Source organism: Poecile atricapillus, chromosome 11 (genome assembly GCF_030490865.1).
Source record: "Poecile atricapillus isolate bPoeAtr1 chromosome 11, bPoeAtr1.hap1, whole genome shotgun sequence".
Lineage (NCBI taxonomy): Eukaryota > Metazoa > Chordata > Aves > Passeriformes > Paridae > Poecile > Poecile atricapillus.
In genome coordinates this window covers 1,004,468-1,023,307 of record NC_081259.1, presented here as the reverse complement: position 1 = coordinate 1,023,307, position 18,840 = coordinate 1,004,468, and the positions used below count along the sequence as shown (strand labels likewise).

At 59.7% G+C, this 18,840-nt stretch overlaps 1 protein-coding gene across 11 annotated transcripts in view; it reads right to left on the bottom strand.

Annotated features, from left to right (window-relative positions):
* The window catches only part of TLE3 (TLE family member 3, transcriptional corepressor), a 34,874-nt gene extending 16,406 nt beyond the window's left edge, over window positions 1-18,468 (bottom strand). For 4 of the 11 annotated variants that reach the window (XM_058846587.1, XM_058846590.1, XM_058846588.1 and 1 more), the window contains exons 1-7: window positions 18,249-18,464; window positions 17,600-17,742; window positions 17,385-17,485; window positions 17,242-17,305; window positions 16,318-16,362; window positions 5,730-5,792; window positions 5,305-5,379 (exon numbers count right to left, since the gene is read on the bottom strand). In XM_058846587.1, the coding sequence (XP_058702570.1) occupies window positions 5,305-5,379; window positions 5,730-5,792; window positions 16,318-16,362; window positions 17,242-17,305; window positions 17,385-17,485; window positions 17,600-17,623 (372 nt within the window). In that variant the 5' untranslated portion in view covers window positions 17,624-17,742; window positions 18,249-18,464. Of the gene's footprint in view, window positions 1-5,274; window positions 5,380-5,729; window positions 5,793-16,317; window positions 16,363-17,241; window positions 17,306-17,384; window positions 17,486-17,599; window positions 17,743-18,248 lie in introns of all 11 variants that reach the window. The other 7 variants (XM_058846580.1, XM_058846582.1, XM_058846585.1 and 4 more) reach the window with 5 other exon arrangements.
* Between the last annotated feature and the right edge of the window lie 372 nt (window positions 18,469-18,840).

Below are 18,840 nucleotides of genomic sequence, written 5' to 3'. Positions count from 1 at the left end.
CAGGACCTGCTGGCACAAGGCCAGCCCAAAGGACACCCCAAAAGCAGCCCTGTCCCTGCTCCCAAGGGTTCCAGCAGGGGAATTTCCAGCTGCCCCTGGATCCCTGGAGTGTCCCAGGCCAGGCTGGACAGCGCTGGGAGCACCTGGGACAGGGGGAGGTGTCCCTGCCATGGCAGGGGTGGCACTGGAGGGAATTAAGGTCCCTTCAACCCAAACCATTCCAGGATTCCATGATAAGATTCCCCACCACAAGTCCAAGTTCTGGGGAGCAGCTCTGGCCCGTTCCCGGTGGAAGGAGCCGTGCTGGGCAGCAGAGGTGACATCCATGGACACAGCAGGACAGAGCAGACCCAGGCTGGTCACCCAGCCCTTCCCGAGCTGCTCCCTCATCCTGTGGGATGCAGAGGGAAATCCAGGAAATCCCCATCCAGAAAAAGATTCCAGCTGGGAGCTGAAGGCAGAGGCCGCATTCCCAGGCACGGGAGATCCACAGGATCCACGGGAGATCCACAGGATCCACGGGAGATCCACGAGAGCAGCTCCAAGATCCCAGCTGGAGCAGCAGCCACACGGAGAAGGAAATCCATAAATCCCTGAGCCCTCAAAAAGCGGGAGCAGGCTCTGCCAGCAGGGTGGGGAGACCCTCAGGACGGACATTCCGGAGTGTCCCCGAAGCAGGAGCGGAGCTGGGGCTGAGGGACACACAGGCAGCTCCTCAGGGCCAGGATCAACCCTCCAAAACAAACCCAACAGATCCTCGGCTCTTCCTGATCCCAACTTCATGGGATTTCCACCCATCCGAGGCAGAGGCAGGGCTGGCCATGGCGTGGTCCCAGAGAACGGCCCCCGGCGCTTTTCCAGCAGCTCCAACCATTCCCACATTTCCTCTCCCGGGAGCTCTCCCTTGGTGCCCACCCCTGGAATACTCCAAGAGCCGATGTTTTATCCTCAGTGACATCTGCACGCCGTAACTCATCCCAGCAGCTCCCCATCCCGTTCCCAGGATGTCCGTGTTGGGAATTCCAAGCCTGGAACAGCCCCAGGGGACGGCACAGCCCCAGCACCAGCGAGGCAGCAGCACCCAGGGGAGGAGAATCAGCGCTGCTCCAGCGGAGAACAAAAAACCGGGATTTCTTCCTGGATTTTAGGCTTCCAATGGATAAATCCATCCTGGGGCTCTGGGAGCTACGGGAACCGAGGTGGGGACACATCCCTGGTGGCCCCAAACATCTGCAGGTGCTGTTGGATTTCGGGAAGTGGAGAGCAGGATCCGTGTGGGATGTGCCGAAGGCTCCGTGTCCCGGGGGCTGCCGAGCTCCGGCCGGAGCCGAGGAAACCATCCCGGGCCGGGGAATTCCCGTCACTCCGGAGCATCCCTCGGGAATAAGGTGCTGGAGGCTCCATGGAGAGGGACAAAGCGCAGCTGGAGCTCGCAGGCGCTGTCTGCTGCAGGTGTCCTCTGCTGGGAACGGCCCTTCCCTCCCTTCCCTCATCCCAAGCCTGGAGAAGGGCTGAGCTGCTGGCTGAGGATTCGGAGCAGCTCTTGGGGAATCCCAAATCCCCCTGGACCGGGGGACAAGCGGCACAGGCAGGATGAGGATTTGGAGCAGCATTTGGGGAATCCCAAATCCCCCTGGACCGGGGACAAGCGGCACACGCAGAATGAGGATTTGGAGCAGCATTTGGGGACCCCTGAATCCCCCTGGACCGGGGGACAAGCGGCACACGCAGGACGAGGACTCGGAGCAGCTCTTGGGGATCCCTGAATCCCCCTGGACTGGGGACAAGCGGCACACGCAGGATGAGGATTCAGAGCAGCTCTTGGGGACCCCTGAATCCCCCTGGACCGGGGGACAAGCGGCACAGGCAGGATGAGGATTTGGAGCAGCATTCCAGGATCTGGGAGCGGCCGAGCCCAGGCACAGCCCGGATCCCTCCGAGCGAATTCCAGCCTCAGCTGGGCGCTGGCAGGACCCCAGCGGGGAGCGAGGCTCCCGATATCCCGGGAAAACGGGAGGCTGGGGATAACAATCCTGCCCATCCAGCCCGGGGGGACTCCGGCAGCGCCCCCGGAGCTCCCGGGGTCCCTCGGCCAGAGATGGGGACACGGGAGGAGGCTCCAAATTTGGGAGGAAGGCTGGCAGGGAGTGTCTGCTGGTGGAGTGGCTTTAATTGGATTATGTCCATCACGCTCCGTGCCTTTGTTCCCGATTTAATGGTTCAGCACTTCAGCTCAGCGCCGGCGTTAAATTTAGTGACGGGGTTTAATCATTTCCAGGGAAATCATTTCCAGGGCTACAACCAAATCAAGGCTCCATTTCAGCCCAGCCTCGAGCGCAGGAGCCGCGAGACAACGGCCCAGATGCATCAAATTAACAGTTCTTGACCTCAAAAGGGGCAAAAGAAGAGCTTTGAACCATTTTTGGGGGGGTCTGGGTGCACTGGGTTGGTGGGGCAGGATGGGGACAGTGGGGATGGAGCCAGGGACACCCCAGGGCAGAGCAAACCCAGCCAGGGGTGCGGGAACCCCACAGAAACACCCGGCTGAGGGCAGGGCAAAACCCCAAATCCTCTGCCTTGGGGGGCTCAGCGGCTGCAGCTGCCACCCAAAACAGCTCCACGCTCCGGGATGAGCCTGGAACGTCCCTAAAAACCACGGGGGGACGTGGGATCAGCATTCCCTCAAACCATGGGATCAGCATTCCCTCAATCCATGGGATCAGCATTCCCTCAATCCATGGGATCTCCATTCCCTCAATCCATGGGATCAGCATTCCCTCAAACCATGGGATCCCATCCTCTCAATCCATGGGATCAGCATTCCCTCAATCCATGGGATCAGCATTCCCTCAATCCATGGGATCAGCATTCCCTCAATCCATGGGATCTCCATTCCCTCAATCCATGGGATCTCCATTCCCTCAATCCATGGGATCAGCATTCCCTCAAACCATGGGATCCCATCCTCTCAATCCATGGGATCAGCATTCCCTCAATCCATGGGATCAGCATTCCCTCAATCCATGGGATCAGCATTCCCTCAATCCATGGGATCTCCATTCCCTCAATCCATGGGATCAGCATTCCCTCAATCCGTGGGATCAGCATTCCCTCAATCCGTGGGATCTCCATTCCCTCAATCCATGGGATTCCAATCCTCTCAAACCATGGGATCAGCATTCCCTCAATCCATGGGATCAGCATTCCCTCAAACCATGGGATCAATATCCTCTCAATCCATGGGATTCCCATCCTATCAAACCATGGGATCAATATCCTCTCAATCCATGGGATCAATATCACCTCAAACCACAGGATCAGCATCCCATCAAACCATGAGATCAGCATTCCCTCAATCCATGGGATCTCCATTCCCTCAAACCATGGGATTCCAATCCCATCAAACCATGGGATTCCAATCCCATCAAACCATGGGATCAGCATCCCCTCAATCCATGGGATCAGCATCCCCTCAATCCATGGGATCAGCATCCCCTCAATCCATGGGATCCCAATCCCATCAAACCATGGGATCAATATCCTCTCAATCCATGGGATCAATATCACCTCAAACCACAGGATCAGCATCCCATCAAACCATGAGATCAGCATTCCCTCAATCCATGGGATCCCCATCCTCTCAAACCATGGGATCCCAATCCCATCAAACCATGGGATCCCCATCCCATCAAACCATGGGATTGATTCCCATCCTCTCAAACCATGGGATCCCCATCTCCTCAAACCATGGGATCCCCATCTCCTCAATCCATGGGATCCCCATTCCCTCAATCCATGGGATCCCCATCTCCTCAATCCATGGGATCCCCATCCTCTCAAACCATGGGATCCCCATTCCCTCAATCCATGGGATCAATATCCCCTCAATCCATGGGATCCTGTGTTAACTGAATTCCAGCATCTGCCACTTCCAGCAGCTCCCACTCCACCCTGACTCCGTCAGCAGCGTCCCCCAGTGCCAGCTCCCGCTCCTGGGGCGCTCCCACCAGCCCCTCCAGCAGGGATCCGGCTGATTCCCCACTCCCAAAATCGGCAGGAGCGCGATTCCACGGCTGTGAGACCCGCAAAACACGGGAGAAGGGGTGGAAGAGCGAGTTAAACACAGAGAACTCCCAAGATCCGTGAAGCTGAGGAAGCACAAATGGTTATTAAAAAATAAAATTAATTATCAATGAGTGTTTTCTGGGGAAGGAAGGCAGAGGAGCTCTGGAGCCACCTGGCCAGGAGGTGGATCGGGAATTCCCACGTGCCGGGCTCTGCTGCAGGACCAGGACAGCGACAGCAATTAAAGAAATGATTAAAATGGTTAATTGTCAATCAGAACCGCGGGAAAGGGTCAATGCACGGGACAACAACGCCGCCGAGGGCACGGCACATTCCACACCCGGCAGAGACAGGCCTGGCCTCAGGGGCTGCGGGAGGCTCCCATCCCAAACACCCCCAGCCCCGCCGGGAACGGCCAATTGCAACCCTGGAGAGACGGATCGGGGCGGGTTTGGGGTCTGGGGACAGCCAGGAGTGTGGGATTGGGGAGTTTTGGGATTTTGGGAACAGCCAGGAGCTGTGGGATTGGGGCAGTTTTGTGGCAGTTTTAGGACAGCCAGGAGCTGTGGGACTGGGGCAGTTTTGGGGCAGTTTTAGGACAGCCAGGAGCTGTGGGATTGGGGCAGTTTTAGGACAGCCAGGAGCTGTGGGACTGGGGCAGTTTTGGGACAGCCAGGAGCTGTGGGATTGGGGCAGTTTTGGAACAGCCAGGAGTGTGGGATTGGGGTGGTTTTGGGGTTTTTGGGAACAGCCAGGAGCTGTGGGATTGGGGCAGTTTTAGGACAGCCAGGAGCTGTGGGATTGGGGCAGTTTTGGGGTGGTTTTAGGACAGCCAGGAGCTGTGGGATTGGGGCAGTTTTAGGACAGCCAGGAGCTGTGGGATTGGGGCAGTTTTGGGACAGCCAGGAGCTGTGGGATTGGGGCAGTTTTGGGGTGGTTTTGGGACAGCCAGGAGCTGTGGGATTGGGGCAGTTTTGGGGTGTTTTTGGGAACAGCCAGGAGTGTGGGATTGGGGCAGTTTTAGGACAGCCAGGGGCTGTGGGATTTGGGCAGTTTTGGGGTGGTTTTGGAACAGCCAGGAGCCGTGGGATTGGGGCAGTTTTGGTGTTTTTGGGATGGCCCAGGACTGGGAGCCGCCCTGCCTGCCCTCCTGAGCGCAGGGCTGCCTCTGGACATGGTAAATGATAGGAATAAAAGGGGAATACACACGGTGAGAGGCAGATTGGGAAGTCCACGTACCCCGATGATAGCATTCAACTCCGTCATTGTCACTTGCTTGGCACGCTCAACAGCCTGGGCCACCTGCTGTTGGTGCTGTGGGGACACGGGGGCTGCATCAGCCGCAGCCCAGGAGCCCCCCAGGCAGGGTCCCCCCACTTTTGGGCCCTATTTTGCCCAGTTTTCCCCCATTTTTTCGCCCTCTTTTGGGTGCAGCAGCCTGGGGGCACCTCCCAGCTCCTCGGGGAGAAGGGGAAGCCACTCACAGCCTTTTTGGGGGGCTCAGTGCTGAGCAGAGCCCCTGCTCTGCCCATCCCAAGGGTTTTCCAGGCAGGATTTAAATCCCATTTCTCACATCCCTCCCTCCAGGGACCCAGCAGTGCCAGTGGGATGGAAACCCCTGGGAGAAGCTGCACCCCTCGAGCAGGGCGTGGAGAAATCCTTACCTCTTGTGACAGAAAAGGCATGATCTGGGCTAAAATCGTGTTCAGTCTTTTAGCAATTTCTGTCTGAAAAAAGGGAAGAAGGAAAAGCAACAGTCAGCAGCCGGCAGCCTCCCACGAGGCTTCCCGGCAGCAGCGCTGCGTCCCCTGTCCCTTCCCAAAATCCTCTCCCACTGTCCCTTCCCAAAATCCCCTCCCTGTCCCCTGTCCCTTCCCAAAATCCCCTCCTGCGCCTCCCCTCCCTGTCCCTCTCTCCCTGTCCCTTCCCAAAATCCCCTCCTGTCCCTCTCTCCCTGTCCCTCTCTCCCTGTCCCTTCCCAAAATCCCCTCTTCATTCTCTCTCCCTGTCCCTTCCCAAAATTCCTTCCCAAAATCTCCTCCTGTGCATCTTCTCCCTGTCCCTTCCCAAAATCCCCTCCCTCTGTCCCTTCCCAAAATCCCCTCCTGTCCCCTCTCCCTTCCCAAAATCCCCTCCTGTCTCTCTCTCCCTGTCCCTCCTTTTGTCCCCTCTCTCCCTGCCCATGGAAGCAGCAGCAGCTCCCAGCAGAGCCCCCAGGAGCCCCCCAAGCTCTCCAGCCCAGGGACACATCCCTGTTTTCCCCTTCCCACCACGGGATCAGCGTCCTGGAGCAGCCCTGGCCCTGCCACACCAGCCTGGGCTTGGAGGAAACACAGCCAGGGACACCCCAGAGCAGCTGCTGCTCCCTGGAGGGGCTGGATCCCAGGAAATCCAGAGTTTGGAGACCCTCTCCATCCCCCACTCCATCTCCCCCTGTTTCTGGTTTCTCCCAAATCCGCCTGCCCTGTGCAGGGAGTCCCCACCAGGGCCCTGCTCTGCTCTGCTCCCTCCCCACGGGCGGCATTCCCTTCACCAGCCTCACATCCCCACACAGGAACAGCCTCCAATCCACTCCCAAAGGCCCCTCAGCCCAGGAGACAGCGGGAAAATCCTGCCCTGCCCTGCCTGGAGCCCCCAGAGCTCCGGCTCCTGCTCCAGGGGCTCCCCACAGAGCTGCAAAGCCCATGGAATATTCCCGGCCATCCTCTTCCCCAGCAGCACTCCCGGTGATTGGGTTACACCTGATGCTCTCCCCTGGAATTGGCTCTGTGGGAGCTTCCAGGGATCTCCTGGTGGGATGGCCGTGTCCCTCTCCAGGGATCTCCTGGTGGGATGGCCGTGTCCCAGTCCAGGGATGTTCCCAGCAGGACAGCAGTGTCCCAGTCCAGGGATCTCCTGACAGGACAGTGTCCCAGTGTCCCTCTCCAGGGATGTTCCCAGCAGGACAGCCCTGTCCCACTCCAGGGATGTTCCCACCAGGAGCAGCCCTGTCCCAATCCAGGGATGTTCCCAGCAGGAGCAGCCCTGTCCCAATCCAGGGATGTTCCCACCAGGACAGCCCTGTCCCAATCCAGGGATGTTCCCACCAGGACAGCCCTGTCCCGGCTCCCAGGGATGTTCCCAGCAGGAGCAGCCGTGTCCCAGTCCAGGGATGTTCCCAGCAGGACAGCCCTGTCCCAGTCCAAGGATGTTCCCAGCAGGAGCAGCCGTGTCCCAGCTCCCAGGGGTTAACTGCGGCTGCTCCTGGCCAAGGCAGCTGTGAAAACAGCTCCAGCTCCAAGTCAAACACGGCCAAGCGGCCGCGAGGATCCAGCGCCACAACAATGGCCGGAGCCGAGCGCTGGCACGGAATCAAACGCCCCGAAATTCCTTCCGCCAGCCCCAGCAGCTCGTTATCAATAACACCAGCGATTAACCGGGAGAGCTCCGGCCTCCTGCTGGCAAGGAGCCTCCTTCCCTGGAGAGCCACGGCCACCCCCTGCCCCAAACCCTCCTGTGCTCCCCAAATCCTGCCCCAAACCCTCCTGTGCTCCCCAAACCCTGCCCCAAACCCTCCTGTGCTCCCCAAACCCTGCCCCAAATCCTGCTGTGCTCCCCAAATCCTGCCCCAAACCCTCCTGTGCTCCCCAAATCCTGCCCCAAACCCTGCTGTGCTCCCCAAATCCTGCCCCAAACCACGCTGTGCTTCCCAAATCCTGCCCCAACCCTGCTGTGCTCCCCAAATCCTGCCCCAAACCCTGCTGTGCTCCCCAAATCCTGCCCCAAATCCTGCTGTGCTCCCCAAATCCTGCCCCAAATCCTGCTGTGCTCCCCAAATCCTGCCCCAAACCCTCCTGTGTTCCCCAAATCCTGCCCCAAACCCCGCTGTGCTCGGCAAACCCCACCCCAAACCCAGCTGTGCTCCCCAAACCCTGCCCCAAATCCTGCTGTGTTCCCCAAATCCTGCCCCAAATCCTGCTGTGCTCCCCAAATCCTGCCCCAAACCCCACCCCAAACCCCACCCCAAACCCCGCTGTGCTCCCCAAATCCTGCCCCAAACCCTGCTGTGCTCCCCAAATCCTGCCCCAAACCCTGCCCCAACCCTGCTGTGCTCCCCAAACCCCACCCCAAACCCTGCTGTGCTCCCCAAACCCCGCTGTGCTCCCCAGATCCTGCGCTCCTGCTCCCAGAGCCCCGGGACACATCCAGCAGCACCCTGGAATCCCAGCCAAGCCAATGGAGCCCTCAGCTCCACCTGCTCCCAGAAACCCCAAAGATCCTGATCTGGAGGACAAATCCCAAAGGCCCCACAGCCCAGGAGACAGCGGGAAAATCCTGCCCTGCCCTGCCTGGAGCCCCCCAGAGCTCCAGCTCCTGCTCCAGGGGCTCCCCACAGAGCTGCAAAGCCCATGGAATATTCCCGGCCACCCTCTCCTCCAGCAGCACTCCCGGTGATTGGGTTACACCTGATGCTTTTCTTAGCAATTCCAGAGGCCAGGAACGTGCTGGCACACTGTGCCAAGGCAGGGACGGCGGGAAGTGACCACGGCTTGGACTCAGGTACCCCGGCCACGGCCAAGCCACCGGGATCATCGCGGCCCCGAGCGTGAGGATGCGCGGATCCCGCGGGGCACCACGGAATCCTGGAATGGTTGGGTTGGAAAGGACTTCAAAGCTCATCCAGTTCCACTCCCTGAACCTTCCAGGAGCCCAGGTTGCTCCAGCCTGGATTTGGTCGCTTCCAGGAACGGGGCAGTGATGGGCACCAGTGTCCCGGCAGCCTCTCAGGGAAGGATTCCCGGCCGGTATCCCGCTTTTCCCTGCTCCGGGCGGTGGGAAGCCACTGCTGCTGTCACTGTGAGGACACCTGGCTCTCAGGAGCCCTGTGTCACTGTCAGGAGCCCTGTGTCACTGTCAGGACACCTGGCTCTGTGTCACTGTCAGGACATCTGGCTGTCCAGAGCTCTGTGTCACTGTCAGGACACCTGGCTGTCCAGAGCCCTGTGTCACTGTCAGGACACCTGGCTCTGTGTCACTGTCAGGACACCTGGCTGTCCAGAGCCCTGTGTCACTGTCAGGACCCCTGGCTGTCCAGCGCCCTGTGTCACTGTCAGGACACCTGGCTGTCCAGAGCCCTGTGTCACTGTCAGGAGCCCTGTGTCACTGTCAGGACACCTGGCTGTCCAGAGCCCTGTGTCACTGTCAGGACACCTGGCTCTGTGTCACTGTCAGGACACCTGGCCCTGTGTCACTGTCAGGACACCTGGCTCTGTGTCACTGTCAGGACACCTGGCTCTCGGGAGCCCTGTCCCCAGCAGTAGGCTCTGGCCAGCACCAGCCTTTCCGCACCCAACAGCTCCGGCTGCCGAATCCCAGCGCAGCCCCGGGGCCACCTCCGTGCCCAGCCGCAGGAAAAGCTCCTTCCAGGCTCTTTGGCACCGCAGCTTTGATCAGATTATATTTAGCTGCGGCTCCATTAAAGATTTATTCCTGCAGCTCCAGCCATTGGAGCCGGGGTGCGGCGAGCGCTGCTCCGGGAGCCCGGCCCCGGCGGCTCCCGGGTTCCAGAACAAATCCCATCCACGTCCGAGGGGAAAAGGGCGCTGCCAGCACCTCTCCCCTGGGCTGCATCCCGGGAAAAGCGGATTCCAGGGGACAGGAAGGGAAGGAGATGGGTTTTCCCTGCCCAGGAGCACACGTGACGCTTCCACCCTTCAACACAAAACTTCCAAGCCAAACTCCCCGTTCCACACAGACTTCCCACATGGGATCCGGTGAGCACGGGGATATTGGATGTCCCAAATATCACATTTACAGCCATGAACATGAGACTCAATCCTCTTTTAAATATTTCCTCGCTTTCCCCTCTCCCATTCCCTGGCACGTTAAACTACGGCTGTCCCCATCAAAACTTCAAGGGGAGCACCAGGAATGGGGGAGAGCTCAATGCCCAACACCTTCCCCTTCTCAGGGCTCGTTCATCACCTCGCCCAGAGCCCCCGAGCTGCTCCTGCCAAGGAAAGCTCCGTTCCCACCGCGGGTTGCCATGGCAATCCCAGCTCCGCATCCCCGTCCGCTGCCCTGCATCTTCCCTGGACCAGAAACGCCCGGAGGGGGGCACGGGGAGAGGCTCCCAAACACCCCAGGAGCCAATCCCGGGATGGTCCCGCTCGTTAAAAAGGGCAAAGAGTCAGGAGAAGCTGAAATCCCCATCAATTCCCCCCCTCGCTCCACGGCCCTGCCAAGAGCCTGCCCAGAAGCTCCCGGCGTGGGGTTTCAGCGAAACCAGAGAAAACATCTGCACCGGTGATAAATCAACACCGGCAGCGCCTGGCCCCGGCTGAGCCTCCTGTCACCTGCTCTCAAAATGGCCAGAGCCAGCAGCAGCAGCATCCCGAGCACTCAGGGACACTGGGAGCTGCTCCTGGCCCCGGCTGGGGCTGCTGTCACCTGCTCTCAAAATGGCCAGAGCCAGCAGCAGCAGCATCCCGAGCACTCGGGGACACCGGGAGCTGCTCCTGGCCCCGGCTGGGGCTCCTGTCACCTGCTCTCAAAATGGCCAGAGCATCCCGAGCTCTCGGGGACACCGGGAGCTGCTCCCGGCCCCGAGCGGCGCTGGCTCTGCGCTGTTCGACAGCTGGGGTGCCCCACACCTCCTGTCCCACAGCTGGATGGGGCAGAGGGGGGTTAGAAATAACCCCACCACGTGTCAGTCATGGGAGAGGCTCAGAACTGACCCCAAATCTGGGAGGGCAGAGCTCTGGGGGTGGGGGGGACGCCCAGGGCGGGTGGGGACGCTCCTTGTGGCAAAATGTCTGGGTTTGGATGGGCACGAGGCTAACGGGGCTGCAGGGATGTCCCAGCCCGGGGTGACACCCCCAGGCAGAGCCCCCGTGGCACAGGACAGGACACAGAGCCCTCCTGGGCATTGCTCAGCATCCCAGAAACCCTGCACAGGACAGGACAGCCCAAAAAACAACCCCAAACCTGCAGAGAACACCCCAAAACGCACATCACACACCCCTCGATCTGTCCCCAGATGGAAAACGTTCTCCGTGGGGAAGGGAAGCTCAGCAGGCCATGGCAGCTGGAGCCCCAGGACAGATTTTGGGCCACGGCAGCCCCAGCCCAGCCTGCCCTCACTCCTGGGCTCACCAGGACGGGGGGAAGGCGCTGAACGCTGCCCTCCCTCCTCCTGGAAAACCCCGAACCCACCACATCCACATCCTCCAATCCAGGAACCTCCAGAGGTGGAGCACCAGGGATGACCCAGGGCCCTGCACAGACACCTCACCACCAACCCCAGCCTTGTCCAGCGCTCCCGGAGCTCCGGCAGCCTCGGGAACGCGACCGTTCCCTGGGAAAGAACAACTCCATCCCTACACACACACACAGGGCACCCCTGAACCCTGCAAACGGGGCTGCAGGAGCACCAGCACCACAGGAGGAGCACCCCACAGCCCCCAAATCCTCCCTGGAACAGGAGGAGCACCCCACAGCCCCCAGATCCCCCAAACCCTCCTCCCCAGCACAGGAGAAGCACCCCACAGCCCCCAGATCCTCCCCAGCACAGGAGGAGCACCCCACAGCCCCCAGATCCCCCAAACCCTCCTCCCCAGCACAGGAGCACCCCAGATCCCCCAAACCCTCCTCCCTGGAACAGGAGGAGCACCCCACAGCCCCCAGATCCCCCAAACCCTCCTCCCTGGAACAGGAGGAGCACCCCACAGCCCCCAGATCCCCCAAACCCTCCTCCCCAGCACAGGAGGAGGAGTAAATCACACGAGGCGTGAAGCACCAGCAGCATTTGTTGAAACCAGGATATTGTCTCTTTAAGCACATGAAAATCAGGCCCTTGAGCAGTGTGGTTCTCACTCGGGCGCACAATTATGGGTACTTTCAGCTGTCTACCACTATTTCAAGTGCTCTCTCCAAGCGGGCTGTCAATGGCATGTTGAAAGCTATTTGTGGCTGCTATCGTTATTAGCAAAGTGGAGAGCCTGGCTGATGAGAATTAAATTCAGGGCGGGGGTGTGGAGGGGCAGGACACAACCCCTCATTAGGGAATTACCACCAGCAACGGGGTGAAGCCCGCCCGGACCCCCCCAAAACTCAGCCAGGAGCCCCCCAAAATTCAGGATCCGAGAGAGAATTCCCTCCTGCCTCGGGAGGGCTGAGAGCGTGGCGCACAAATTACTCGGCTTGTGAAGTATTTAGCAAATTATTACCTGGCACTCCTTGCTAACGAGCACGACAGAAAGGATATTGTGCTGCTGGAATATTCTAGAAAGGCACAGACAAAAAGCTGCCTCTCTTCCCCGGGAAGTGTTGGGGGGTTGAGGTTTGTTCCAAGCACAAGGCAGGGAAACAAGGAGCGCTTCTCTGGAGCGTTCTCAGCCATAACAAGAAATCAAAGGCAGCACAAAGGTTCTGTCCTGCGAGGTGTCCCGTTTCCCCAAGCAAAATGAGTTTTCCTTTTGGAATGGTTATTGCCCTCGGCGATTATCCACGGAGATCTGCACAGAAACAATGCGCGGCCCACGGGGGAAGAGAAGTTTCTTTTGGAAAAATCAATTAAGCCGAACAAAAAAAAAAAAAAAGGGAAAAAAAAAAAAAAAAGTTTTGCCGGTGTTTCAAAAGAAAAAAAAATTCCTGATTGGAGTCGGGTTTAGGAAAGCTGAGCCCGGGGAAGAAATCGAGTTCAGCAGGAAGACTGATGTAAGGAACGATTCACTGCAACCGACTGGGGAATCACCTCCTAAATATTCCTTTGCATATGGAGTTGTTTATGAAACTCCATTTTTTCCCTAACGAGAAACAAAACGAGAAAAAAGGCGGGGGGGGGAGGAAGGCCAAAAAAAAAAAACCCACCACAACCCCCCCCCCCCCAAAAAAAAACCCAACCCCACACGCAGCCACATATGCACACACTTAATATTCAGCGTGGAAGAGATAATCTGTTATATAAGCCCACAGACAGACAATCCCCCTTTGCTTAAAGATGAAGTATCCATCAATGTTTGTCTGGAGCAGATGTAATCACAAGCAGTCAAGTCTGGAGGGCAGGACACTGCATGAATAATTCAAGCACTTCAGTCTACTTGATTGTGTGCAGATAAACACAAGTCAACCGCTAAACAGGTCAGCTGATAAACTTGTTTGTTCAGGACCAGCCACCCTCAGCCAGATGCCGGCAGGACCACGCCGCAATTAGCGGGATGCCTTGCGGGATGCCTGCCGGGGGGATGCTGCTGCGCCAGGGATGCCTTCCAGGGGATGCTGCGGCCCCAAAAAGGGGGGAAACCCTCCCTGAAACCCTCCCCAAAACCCTCCCCGAAAGCCTCCCCGCTCGCCCCATTTTCGCCTGGAAGCGCAGCCGGGCTGGCTTTGTTTGCTCCGCGCTGCTGTCAATTAAAAGAAGGAGCCGGCTCCGGCTTCCCCGGGCTCCGGCGGGCACGCAGCAGATGTCACCCCCGGGAAGGGCCCGGCCAGGCACGGGATGCTGCTGGAAGAGCTCGCACAGCTCAGCAGCCGGGCTGCCGGGGCTGGGAGCGGGAATTCTGAGGCTCCTCGGCCACCCCCGAGACCCCCGCGGCACACGGGGGATGGAGCTGCTCTGGCAGCACCTCCCAAAGCTCATCCCGCGCTGCCGAACCTCGGGATGCACCCGTGGACCGGTGGGAAAACACTCGGCATGGCCGGGGAACAGAATCTGCCAGCGAGGGAATCAATCAAACATCCCAGAGCACAATTCCAGCATCTCCCAGCGAGGGAATGAACTCAACATCTCACAGCACCATCCCAACATCTCCCAGCGAGGGAATGAACCCAACATCCCTGAGCATCATTCCAGCATCTCCCAGCGAGGGAATCAACCAAACATCTCAGAGCACCATCCCAACATCTCCAGCGAGGGAATGAACCCGACATCCCTGAGCATCATTCCAGCATCTCCCAGCGAGGGAATCAACCCAACATCCCAGGGTGTCATCCCAACATCTCCACCAAGGGAATCAACCCAACATCCCAGAGCACAATTCCAGCATCTCCAGCAAGGGAATCAACTCAACATCCTGGAGCAGGATTTCCAGCATCTCCCAGCAAGGGAATGAACCCGACATCCCAGAGTGTCATCCCAACATCATCTCCACCAAAGGAATCAACCCAACATCCCAGAGCACGATTCCAGCATCTCCCACCAAAGGAATCAAATCAACATCCCAGAGCACCATTCCAGCATCCCTCAGCAAGAGAATCAACCCAACATCCCGGAGCAGGATTCCATCATCTCCACCAAGGGAATCAACCCAACATCCTGGAGCACAATTCCAACATCTCCCAGCACCCAAACATCCCTGAGCACGATTCCAGCATCTCCCAGGACCGAGCGGAGCCATCCAGCAGCCAGGTAGGAAGAGGCTGGGGAGAGGAGATCCTCTGCCCCAGGGGCCTGGGCTCGGTCCCTCCGGGGTCCCGCTGAGGTGGCCACAGGCTCCGTGTCCCTGTGGCCGCTCCAAACCCACCCCCTCCTCACAGGAGGCCACCCTGGCCTACCCCACAATGCCGAATTCCAGGCTGTTCCCAAGCCTACCCCGCAATGCCGAATTCTGGGCCATTCCCGAGCACTGCAATCCCAAATCTTAAACTGTTCCCCAGCACCACAATCCCAAATCCTGCACTGTTCCAGGGCCTACCCCACAGTCCCAAATTCTGGGCTGTTCCCGGGCGTACCCTGCAATCCCGAATTCCACGTCATTCTCCAGTACCACAATCCGGAATCCTGGGCCATTCCCAGGCCTAACCCACAATCCCAGGCCGTTCTCCATCACCACAATCCCGAATCCCAGGCCGTTCTCCATCACAATCCCGAATCCTGGGCCATTCCAGGGCCCAGCACCACAATCCCGAATCCCAGGCCATTCTCCATCACAATCCCGAATCCCAGGCCGTTCCCCATCACAATCCCGAATCCCAGGCCGTTCCCCATCACAATCCCGAATCCTGGGCCATTCCCAGGCCTACCCCACAATCCCAGGCCATTCCCCATCACAATCCCGAATCCCAGGCCATTCCCCATCACAATCCCACACCCCAGGCCATTCCCCATCACAATCCCGAATCCCAGGCCATTCCCCATCACAATCCCACACCCCAGGCCATTCCCCATCACAATCCCACACCCCGTGCTGTTCCCTATCACAATCCCACACCCCGTGCTGTTCCCCAGCCCCGAGCCGGCCGCGCTCCCCGGGCTCGGGGTGCCCCACACCAGGCCAGCCGGGCCCCGAGCGGGAAGGAGATTATTTATAACAAACTGAAGACTAAGCAGGAATTATTTTGGCTGCCCCGTGACTCCGGAGGGAAGAAGAGAGGCGCGTTCCTGCTTTGCATCTCATCAGCGCCCGGCGAGGAGGGCGATGCCGCTATTAAACCAAAGCACTCTGGAGCTGAATGGGGCTGATTTGCCAGCCCAGAAGTTGATGTCAACTTCTATCTGCCTTAAGTTCTTAATTAGAACTCCTTCTAAAACCAGTAAGCAGCAGCAGCACAAATAATCGGGTCTAATCTCAATAATAACTTTATTCCTTTAAGTTTTACCATCATGTGCGCAGCCTTTAGGCTCTTTACCGATAATCTTATCAAGGTAGCACACCACATTCTGCTGGGGCCTTCTCTATTTTTTTCCTTCGGGCAAGTTACACATTACAGGAGACTGGAAGGGAGGGAGAGAACAAAACCCAAACCGACAAAACCCCGAGCAGCCCCAAACATTGCTTCACTTCCCAGATGCAAAGACAGCCCGGTGACGTTGAGCAACACACACGGGGAGCTCTGGAGATAATTCCCTGCTCGCTCTCACGCTCCGGCAGGGCCAGGAGCAGGGGATGACCTTACAAACAGCCCTGTTGTACCCACAACACCAGCGGAGGCCAGCGCAGCCCCTATCGGTGTTTTCCAAGCCTTGGGAACGCGCTATTCCAGGTATTGACCTCCCCAGCACGGGAGGAGAGGCTGTTCTCACCTCTCTGCATAAACACCCTGCCTAAAAACCCAAATTCCTGGTGAATATCGACAAAATAAGCCCAGCCAGTGCCATCGAGCCGCGGCTGCCAATTTAACAGCCGGGCCACGGGATCCCACCTGGAGCCACATCCCTGCCTCCAGCACTTATTCCCTATTTAGTGCAATCAGGGCCGATTTTACCTCAGGTGGAGGAGGAAAAGGGCAACAGGAGATCAATCAATCGCAACTTCCCCCCTCGAAATTACTCACCTGTTTGTGCATTTCAATATTCAAACCGTACGACATCTCGTAGTACTGGGGAAGGAGGGGGAAGAAAGAGAAAAAAAAAAAAAAAAAAAAAGAAAAGAAATAAATTCAATTAAAGACGAGAACCAAAGGAGGATTTGAATTCAGTTCGCAGGAGGTATTTGCATAAGGTCATTACCAAAAAGCATCCTGGGCAAAAACTGGGCTTAAAGCTCGGGTAGCCAAGGAAATTACACCTTATAATAAGCAGATGTTTATGGGTTTAACTGGCAGGCACTTAACGAGGGGACACTCCTTTTGACTCCTGTTTTCTCCTCCTAAGCTACTTAGAAAAACAAAGAGGTGCAGAGCTGGGTGACAGGCGTCTGCTCAGCCCTGGCAGAACAGGTACAGCCCGGAGTCTGGCCAAAAATCCAGCTTCTCACCGAGGGGGGGGAAGGTTTGTTCCCCCTCCCGGGAGCGGGGGAGCCCCGGGAGAGGCCGGGAAAGGGGGGCTGGATCCTGCCAAACCCCTCAGGAACCCCCCCGAGCCCACCCGGGCGCCCGCCATGCAAATTTAGCTTTAAAAAAAGAGCCTTTCCAGCCAACAAAAGTGCCCGTTTCCCTCGGGAAGGATGGGGGGGAAAGCTGGGCTGGCTCCCGGGTGGCCTCGGGGGCGGCAAGGGGGGGACCCCCGGCAGCACCAGGGTCCCCCCCCGAGCTCGGGGTCTCTGCTCCAGCCCCCTCCGCGGCCGCAGGAGCGCTTCAAAGGGGTTAACAGGAAACTTGGGACCGCGCTTCCAGCCGTCTGGAGCTCGGAGCGCCGGGGGTCCCCGGGCAGGCAGCACCGGTGCCGGGGGGCGGGGGGGTCCCCCGGTCCCCCCCGTTCGCAGGCTCGCGGCTAATGACATTTGCAGGCTGATCCGAAATCTGATTAAAGTCTCTCACCATAACGTAATGGCGCTGCATTTCGGTCTTCTCGTTCGCCAGCTTGTCATACTCCACTTTGAGGCTGGGGGGGAGAGCGCACGGTGAGACCCCGCGGAAAGCGGGGGGGGGCTCGGGGCGGGGGGGGTCCCCTCCGGGCTCACCTGTGGTACTGGGCCTGCAGGAACTGGAACTCGTCCTTGATCCGGTCGCAGGACTCGGCCACGGTGAATTTGAAGCCCGGTTGGCCCGGCTGGTGCGGAGCCTGCGGGAAGCGCCGGCGGGGGTTACCGGGGGGGCACCGGGAGCGGGAGCGGCGGGGCGGGCGGAGGGAGGGAGGGGAGCTGCGGGGTGCCGGGGGGGGGTTACCGGGACTCACCGGGTGCCGGCCCTGGGGGTACATGGCCGGGCTGGGGCGCGGTCACTGGGAGCAGCCGCGCCGAGCCTCGCTACGGCGATCGCGACGTGCGGAGCTGCCGCTGCTGCCCGCCGGCCTCGGAGCGCTCCCGGAGAGGCCGAGAACTGAACAAAGGGACGAGAGGAAAGTCCGTGCGGGGGGCGGAGGAGGGAGGGCGGAGGGGGTTGCGGGGAGGGGAGGGGGGGGGGGGGGGTGAGGAGCGGGCCCGGCCGGTTCTCCCCCACCCCCCCCGCACGTTCTCTCCCCCCGCTCCCGTTCCCGGCCCCGCACCGCCGGGGAGGCGCCCGCGGAGCCGAGCCCAGCCCCGCAGCGCCGGGGCCAGGTGCCGACCCCCCCCGGCCGCCGAGCTCCGCGGGCCTCCGCTTCCTCACCACCCCCCCCCCCCCCTCCGCTCCTTCCGGCACTCGCTGGCGGAAAAAAAAAAAAAAAAGAAAAAAAAAATCAAGAAAAAAAAAAACAGAGAAAAAAATCACCCCCCCACCCCGAAAAAAAAATAAAAAATAAAATAGATCAAAAAGCCACAGCGGCAACAACAACAACGCGGCGGCGGGAGGAGGGTCCCGCGGTATTCCTGCGGCCGGGAGAAGGGGAAGCAAAGCCAGGAACTAACGCCGGAGCACGACGGCCATGGAGGAGAGGAGGAGGGGGAGGAAGGCCGTACACATCCGACTTCCCGGGCGCCGCGGACATGCGAGGTGCGAGCGGGTCCCCCCGCCCGGGGGCGGCCGTTCAGCTGCGTCCAGCCGGGATCGCCGTAACTCCGGGAGCCATCGCGGAGCGGGCGCGGAGCGGGGCAGCGGCGCCCGAGCACGCGGTGCCGCCACAGCGCCCGGGCGGAGCGGGGCGGCGGGCGGGGGACAAAACCCGGGCGGCCTCTCCGCCGCCGGCCAATGGCTGCGCGCCGCGCCCACGTGGGGCCGCCGGCGGGGCGCGGCGATTGGCTAGCGCTGGCGTGACGTCACAATGGCAGCTTGTGTCTGAGCGAGGGGCGGCCGGCGGCCACGCCCACCGGGGGCCCCGCCCCGCGCAGGCCCCGCCCCGCCCCGCGCCCCCCGGCCCGGCCGAGCCTCGGGCCCGGCGCTGCCGTAACCCCGCTCCCGCCGTAACCCCGCTCCCGCCGCCCGGGGAGGGAGCCGTGGCAGCGGAACGCCTCCGCTCCGCCGAGAAAGCGCCGAGAAAGCGCTCGGTCCGAGCCCCCCCGT